Consider the following 7615-nt stretch of genomic DNA (forward strand, 5'->3'; position numbering starts at 1 on the left):
CGGCAACTCCGTCGCCTCCGCCGCGCTGACGCGAGTGCGTCGAGCCCGCGGGGACCGCCCCCCCCCCCCCGCCACACCGGCAGGGATCGGCTCGGCTCGATCCCGGCTCCGCTATGGAGGCGCTGCGTGCGGCGGGGCGCGCCGTGCTGCGGAGCCCGCGCCTCGCCCGGCACGGCCTGGGTCTCCGCCGGCGGCGCAGTGAGTGCGGACGGGGGGCGGGGGTCGGGGCCGGGCATCGCTCCGGGCAGGGAGCCGTTAGCTCGGCGCAGTCGGGCTCGGAGTGCGGCCGCTGCCTGCTGCAGGGCAGTCCGAGGGGCCTGGAGGACTGGGGGGGCGGGAGCGGCCGTAGGGGTAGCCGAGCTAGAGGAGGCGAGGGGGTCGGGGGGCGGGCCGAGGGAGCCGGGGCACTGCTGGCCGCGGGGCACGGTAGCGCTGCAGCCGCTCGCCGGGCCCTCCCTGCCCCGCTCCCCGGGCTGTCGCCTCTTGCCCCACTTGTGAATCGAGGCCGTCCGCGCCAGTGGGCTTACGGGCCCGGGCGGCTGCGCCAGGCGCTGGAACACGCTGGACTGCACAGGGCACCTCCCCGGCCTCCTCGGGCCCCTCGGGCCGCCGCGCCTGGTCCTCTGCGAGTGTGCCAGGCCAGCCCGTGCTATCTGCGGCACGGCAGGATCCGAGACCGACCCAAGGACACAGTTCCTGGAAGTGTTCCAGACTAGGCTGGACGGGGCTTGGAGCAACCTGGTCTAGTGGAAGGTGTCCCTGCCTGTGGAAGAGGAGTGGAATTGGATGAGCTTTAAGGTCTTTTCCCACCCAAACCGCTCCATGATTCCATGACCCCGCAGGCACCCTGTGGCACAGGAGGGCCATGTCTGGCTGTTCTCAGTTGGCTGCCCAAGGCTTTGCTGGAGCAGCAGCGCTTGCCCTGGCAGCCCTGGTATACGTGGACTGTCCTCAGAGCTTGGAGTGACACAGGGTTCTTCTGCCCGGGGTGGAGGTCACTGGTGCCTGCATGGCACCAGGCAGGCTCCCTGATAGTTGTCACTTGTGCAAGAGTACACTGTGCAAATAAAGGCTTCTGATTTTCCTGTGGGTTCAGATTATTCCAATTATGAGTTGGACCCTTCTGCAAGTGTGCCAGTAATGCTCAGGGGGCAAATCCCAGGGAAGAGGTGAAAATAACCCTGGAAAGTATTAGCTTAGCATGAACAGTACATACCTTGGCAATTCCCATCTCTCTAGCATCTCTGTGGTGCAGCTGCTTCCCAGTCACCCCAGCTGGGATCACAAGTGCTGACTAAGCTGCCCCTGCTCTGGCAGCCTGCTGCTGCAAGTGAGATGCCAAAGTGTTTGGTTCTGCTTACACTGGGACAATCTGGGGATTTTGATCTGAGCGTGGCAGTAAGTGCTGCTGCTCTTCGGGTGTGCCAGCAGCTCAGGTGGCTGAGATGAATGCACCACAGAGACTGAAACAGATGAGACCCAGGAATGCAAGGTTTTTGCAGATAGCAGTGAGGGCTGCAGCATCCTCAGCCCTGTGCAGATATGCAGGAGCTGTCTGTGCTGACAGAGCCTGGACTTCCAGGGCTAGAGGACTAAAGCTTCAAGGGTGAACTGCCCACTCCTTCTGTTCCTCTTAGTGTCACAGAGCCAGGAGAGTGTCCTGCTGGGGGCAGGGAGCAACACTGCTGCTGTGAGCCACGCATGGGGTGGCTCTGCTGGAACTAGCTGTGGGGCTGCTGGCACATGGCTTGTAAGGGCTTTTGTCTTCGCAGAGCTTCCTGAGAGCTGGGGCGAAATGCAGGAGCCGCTGCTTGAGGGGATGTGCTTCACCCTCAAGTATCTGGGCATGACGCTGGTAGAAAAACCAAAAGGAGAAGACATGGCTGCTGCCGCCATCCGCAGGATCGTGGCCACGGTGAGACCCAGTCCTGGGGCCCTGGTGTGCTGGGGTCAGAGCCCAGCCCCTGGACTCTGGGAGGTGTCTGTGTCCTAGCCCTGAGCTCCTAGTGAGGGACTGTGCCCTTCCCAAGAGGAGGGTGGCATGCAGGAGGCTACTGGTGTCTGCCTGTGTGATGTGGGGAAGCTGCCTTCCTGCAGGACAGCCCCAGCCACCCACTCCCACACCTGAACCTATCTGGGAGCAGAGCTGTGCCTGCTACAGCACAGAGAGGAGGGTGGAGTTCTGGGGGAGGTGGGGTCTATCCCTTCCTGTGTGTGTGGCAGTAGTGTGAACAGATTCGAAGAGTGTTCTGTGCAGGGCATGCCTGATTGCCAGACTCTGCTGTCCTATCCCTACAGCAGGAGTCTTTGCAGCAAGTATCCAAGTGAGTGATACTGTACAGAGTCTGTGGGGCTCCTTCCAGCAAGGGAGTGAAGTGAAGACCCTTGCCAGGTTTGCAGAAATTGCTGGTGTCTTTCTACTGCCAGGCACGGGTCGGAGCTCGCAAGTTTCAGAAGGTGATTCTGACAGTGTCTCCGAGGGGCATCTCGCTGCAGGATGCAGACACTAAAGAGATGGTGGAGAACATCTCCATCTACAGGTGGGCATGTCATGGGTGTGGGCTGGGTGTTCCCCAGCAGTCAGCTGAAGACTGATGGGAATTTGAGTAGCCAAGGAGGGCTGGGCCTTCTGTCAGCAGTACCTTCAAACTTAGGTCTTTCCTTGGCTCCCTGAGGCCTGTACCCTCCCTGTGCTGTGCCCCCAACACTGTCTGAGGCTGAGTGTAGGCAGGGTCCTGGGTGGCCTTGAGTTCATCAGCCCATCCATCATCTCCTTTTGCCCTGCTTGTCTCTTCTGGCATTCAGCAGGATTTTGAGGCTCGTGATTGGAAAGCCCCACAGTTAGAACAGGACTGCATGTCTGCCTCCACTGCCATGGGACCACCCTTCTGGCTGTAGGCTGCCAGAAACTGCAGCTTGCATGGGTGGGCTAAAGGCAGTTGCTGTGAGAGCTGATGTTGATTTCTCCTGCTGCCACTTGTCCTTTGGCTGGGTTGGGTGTCTGTGGGTGCTGGGTGTGAGGGCAGTAAGTCTGGTGGCTAGATGGGAAGCAGAGACGGGACATCTCTTTGCTGCAAAATGTAGGTCTCAGCGCCAGAGCTGATGTGCCAGGTCAGAACATCCCTCTGCCTGGCCTCCAGCTGTGTCCTTGGAGGCAATCGCCTACCCCTCTGTGCTCTTCTTGTCCCAATGCTTGAGTTCACACACTGGGTTGAGCTGGCCATCAGAAAACTACAAGGTACACTGGGACGGTGCAGGAGGGAGTGCCTGTGGATGCAGTGATCTCTTACCTGCTGCAGGTGCCAGGCAGCCTCTGGCCCTTGCTGGGGGTTTGGGCTGTGTGGTCAGCTTGGGCAGGTGAAAGCCTCAGGTTGTCAGCAGTGCTTGCTGATGTGCTGGGAGTGCAGCAGAAGTCCAGTGCCAGGGTCCCGGATTGTCCTGACAGCTCCTTTCTGCCCACAGGATCTCCTACTGTACAACAGACAAGCTGCAGAATAAAGTCTTTGCTTATGTTGCCCAGAGCCAGGAGAGTGGGGCACTGGAGTGCCATGCCTTCCTCTCACCCAAGAAGAAGATTGTAAGCACTTGCCTTCTGCTCTTGGCTCCATGAGGTATGGGTGGGAGCAAGGGCCTGCTTTCTTTCCCTTCAGTGAGAGAGGGCCATTACCTCTGCAAACCTCAGATGGATTAGGAGCCAGGGAGCGGGTGTGCTCATGTGCTGCAGAGGCAGGGAGTAAGCAAAGGGGGATTTCCTGTCCCAGCTCCTGAGGGTCTGCTCTTGGGGGTGGCTGGCCCCCAGGGGCAGACAGACACAGAACTGAGCTCTGGCCTTCCATCTGTGTGTTCTGCAGGGAAAGGCAGCAAGGGATGCTGGGGGTCTCAGATTTCAAGGCAGTGAGGTTATCCTGGATTGAGGGCCCAGATGGAAGCAGACATTCCCTCTCTTTCATGTACACAGGCCCAGGCTGTGACTCTGACTGTGGCCCAGGCCTTTCAGATGGCGCTGGATCTCTGGGAAGCAACACACGCAGGTAAGAGGAATTTCTCAGATGTGTCCTTCTGCATAGCCCTGGGATCAGTGTCTCTGGTGTGGGACCCTATCCTGGGCTGTGTGGAAGGGGAGATGGCTTGCTGCCTGGCTGGTGTTACACACCAGGCAGGGAGAGTGTTGTCCTTGTGGTTGTGTTCTCTGCCACTCCCCCATCTCTGGCTGGGGTGGGTTGGGGTGGGAGGTGTACCTGCTCTCTGTGCTGAACTGCTGTGCATTGCTGAGCTGTAGCCCAGCTCAGGGCCTGGTGGTACCTGCCCTGAGCAGTGACCCCTCACCCTTCTTTGCACCCTTCTGCCAGCACGGCAGGGATTCCCTGTTCCTCACCCACAGTCCTGCCTGTACATTCCCAGCTGGGCTTTCTGCAGGTTGCAGGCACTAACTGCTGCTTTTGCCCTGTCCCAGGCTCTAGGCAGGATCAGCCCCTTCACCCTTCATGTGTCTTGGAGAGCAGTGAGCCCGGCAGACCCTGTGAGCCAGCCCCCCCAGGGAGCGCTCCCTTCAGACACCAGTTTGGGGTACAGTATGTGCAAGTCAGGTCCATGCCCAGGGCTGTCTGGAGTTAGGCCAGGGACAGAGTGACCCTTCTGCAGCTCCCTGCTCCTGCCCTCCCAGAACCCTGTTGATACCTGCACAGTCCCCATCGCACATGGCAGCCTGATGTGAGGAGGTGCACTATGCTGTGTGGCTCACACAGCAGGTGCAGTTCCTTAGTGTCTGTACTCCTGGAGCTCTGCTGTCAGGCCCAGCACTGCTGCAGCCTCAGCCCTGCTCTGCTGGCTCTGTCACACAGGGTCCTAGGACCTGGGCTGCACACCTGGTTTCATGGCTGGGGTGAGAGCTGCCTCTGAAGGGGAGGACCCTTGGATCATCATCCTGCCAGCCTGGGCTAAGGCTCAGCCCAGCCCATCTGCACTGCACCTCCTGCATGGCCACAGCAATTGGAGCATTGTCATGCTGGTCTCACTGTATCCCTGCCTGGGAGCTTCTGGATGCTTGGTCCTTGGCCTCATGCTTCCCGTGTGAGTCCAGCCTGGCAGTGCTTGGGTTGTACCTGCGTGCAGCCTGCTCCCAGTAGTCTCTGTCTGCCCCTTCAGCTGCAGGGTGTGCCCACCCACCACTGTCCCTGGGCAGAGCTGCACTGTGTCAGCAGCTCTGTCCATGCTCACAGCTTGTGTTTGGGGCTTCACTCCTGGAGGGGATGTGGGACAAGCTATAGCCTGTCTGTCCTTGTGTGCTCAAGCCTAGAGGGTTCCGGCAGCCCAGCACTCCAGTCTTTCCCCCACTGCCTGTGGGAAGCCTTTGTACTGTGCCTGGGGAGTGACTGTCTTGTAAAGGGGCCAGATGGGTTCTGAGCAGCCCAGCCTCACTCCTGGCAGAGGCCTGCCCATGCAGTGAGATGTCATGGTGGGTTTTTGTTTGTTTGCTTGCCAGGAGGAGGAGGAGGAGGAGGAGAAGGAGGAAGATGATAATGTCAGTGAAACCTTATCTGGGTAGGTGGTGAGCTGCTGTTTGTGTTCAGGGATCTCTCTGGTGAATCCTGTCTTGTTTCCTTCTCTGTGCCCCATGCAAGGGAGCTACTGGGGCCATGGGCATGGTGGGACCATGGAGGAGAGCTGCATGGAACCAAGGGGGAAGCTTCCTGCTCTTTCTCTGCCACTATCAGCCGAAAGCTCAAGTGAACAGAGGGTTGAGTGGTGGAGGGACAGACCATGCAGTCCAGCTTTTGCAGCAGAGATGTGGGAGACAGATGCTGACCCCCAGGATGCACCCAGAGATGTTTCTTACTCTGTTTCTGCCAGTCTTTGCTGAGGCCAGCCTGTCCAGACATGCCTCCCAAATGGGACTCAGGAGTTGTCCCTCTTCTCCCACTGATTTCCCTGGGGGCTGGACCAGGCTGGAGGCCTGGTCATGCTGACTTCTGGATGGACTGGGGATGTGGGCTGAGCTTGATGATGTGTGTCCTATGCTGAGGAGCTGATGGAACAGTCCAGCAGCAGAGAATTAACCTGCAGGTCTACAGAAGTGCTGGTGGTGGGCCTGAGCGGCCCATTCCATCATGGCTGTTCTCCATATACGTGGCAGCGGGCACCCAGCTGGGGTCTGGCCAGGTCTGAGCTCGGACTGAGCTGGTGTCGCCCAGGAACCAGTGCATGCACAGACTGGAGCTGTACGTGTAGCCCAATGAAGCACCACCCCTTTGGACATGGGGCTCCTGATGGGAAGGAGATATGGCTTTGCAATCTCAGGACAGGCTGGCCTGGGGAGGGAGTTTGGTAGAAATGAGGCTTAGGGCCTTCTGCACTCCCAGTGCCTGGTGCTGCAGCACCATTCCTGCCTTGTCAGCGTCATGAGCATGCCATGTCTCTCAGAAGGCCATGCTTGGAGTATGATGGATGCTGTGTTCTCTTCCAAAGCAGCATGGAGGAGCTGGGGAGGGGAGCCCACAGCCCAGCAGGTAAGTTCCTTCAGTGCTGCACTGGCTCATCCTCCCACATGTCCTCTGTAAGGCAAATGGGGCTGATGCTCACCTGGGAACGTCTGCTTCCCCTCGCAGGCCTTATGGTCCATGTCTTCCTTTCTCTCACCTTTCAGAATTAACACCTCTTGTGCCCCAGTTGAGCTCTCCTACAGCACAGCTACTGTGCTACCGCCTGGGGCCGCCCCCGGACAGCTGGAAGGTGCTGGGAGGGGTTGGAAACTCCCCCAGCACTGGTCCCAGGACTGCTGGCCCCAAGACTCCCCTGGGCTAAGCCAAATCTCTGCAACAACGGACCAGCCACTCAGGATTCACCCTGTGCCTGCACCTGGGCCAGCCAGTGCCCACCCCTGCCCTGGCACTGCCCTCCTGGCACGGGGGCTGCTGGCATTGCTGCCATAGAGTGCACAGGCTGCAACACCTGCTCCTTGTCCTGTGCCACCTGCATGAACCTGCCTCAAGCTGCAGCTGCTCCCAGCTTGGGCTGGGGGACCCATGCTCCTCACTCTGCTCACTCCTGGGTCACACAGGACCACCCCGTGTGCTCTGAGCCTGCCTGAGGCAGGCAATGTACACCCTCAGGGAGCAATAGCTCTTGGCATGATGAAGGCCTTGCCCCTGCAGTTCAGCCCCATACCCTCTCTCGAGTGAAACAACCTGGTTTTTAAAGGAAAGCTCTGCCTTTATAGAGAAATAAACTGAGTTTTTTACTGTTGTCATTTGGGTTTGAGTGCTGGATGGGTACCATGCATAAGCATGCAGGGTGCTGTGTCTGCTGCCATCGCCTGTGGTGAGGGTTGCTGTGCCCCAAGCTCATGGAGCCTGGAACTCCCACATCTTCCTTGGCTGCAAGCCCTGAGGGAGCTGTTCCTCCTGTGCTGAGGGCTGCCAGGGCTCAGGGTGCCTTTGTGACTTGGGAGGAGCAGGTTTAGGCTTTGCTGTGCTGTGCTGGTGTTTTGAGCACCTGTGAATGTCACCTGTACTGACAGGAGCTGACGCTGACCATGCTGAGGCCAGGGCAGACACAAGCCCTTGTGTGCCAGCTGCTCTGAAGTGTCTGTACCCTGCTGCACCCCAGCTGTGCTCTA

General features: G+C 59.0%; 1 protein-coding gene across 5 annotated transcripts; it reads left to right on the forward strand.

Moving 5' to 3' along the window:
• The first annotated feature begins 82 nt into the window (after window positions 1-82).
• On the forward strand, window positions 83-7246 carry LOC138108834 (low density lipoprotein receptor adapter protein 1-like). 5 transcript variants are annotated; one of them, XM_069012011.1, is made up of 9 exons: window positions 83-198; window positions 1773-1915; window positions 2428-2540; window positions 3463-3577; window positions 3959-4031; window positions 4454-4566; window positions 5483-5541; window positions 6395-6506; window positions 6606-7246. In XM_069012011.1, the coding sequence occupies exons 1-9, from the start codon at window positions 114-116 to the stop codon at window positions 6927-6929; spliced, it is 1137 nt and encodes a 378-aa protein (XP_068868112.1). In that variant the 5' UTR covers window positions 83-113; the 3' UTR covers window positions 6930-7246. The 5 variants fall into 5 exon arrangements, with proteins under 5 accessions (XP_068868112.1, XP_068868113.1, XP_068868114.1 ...); XM_069012012.1 differs by having other exon boundaries at window positions 6466-6506; window positions 6644-6883; XM_069012013.1 differs by having other exon boundaries at window positions 6469-6506; window positions 6644-6883.
• The last annotated feature ends 369 nt before the right edge of the window (window positions 7247-7615 follow it).

This window comes from Aphelocoma coerulescens, chromosome 3 (genome assembly GCF_041296385.1).
Source record: "Aphelocoma coerulescens isolate FSJ_1873_10779 chromosome 3, UR_Acoe_1.0, whole genome shotgun sequence".
NCBI lineage: Eukaryota > Metazoa > Chordata > Aves > Passeriformes > Corvidae > Aphelocoma > Aphelocoma coerulescens.

Bases quoted from the DNA above. Each gene is read 5' to 3' on its own strand.
- LOC138108834 (XM_069012011.1), top strand. From the start codon at position 114: ATGGAGGCGCTGCGTGCGGCGGGGCGCGCCGTGCTGCGGAGCCCGCGC. The intron at 199-1,772 runs GTGAGTGCGGAC...TTGTCTTCGCAG, and splicing joins GGGTCTCCGCCGGCGGCGCA to AGCTTCCTGAGAGCTGGGGC. The intron at 3,578-3,958 runs GTAAGCACTTGC...TCATGTACACAG, and splicing joins TCTCACCCAAGAAGAAGATT to GCCCAGGCTGTGACTCTGAC.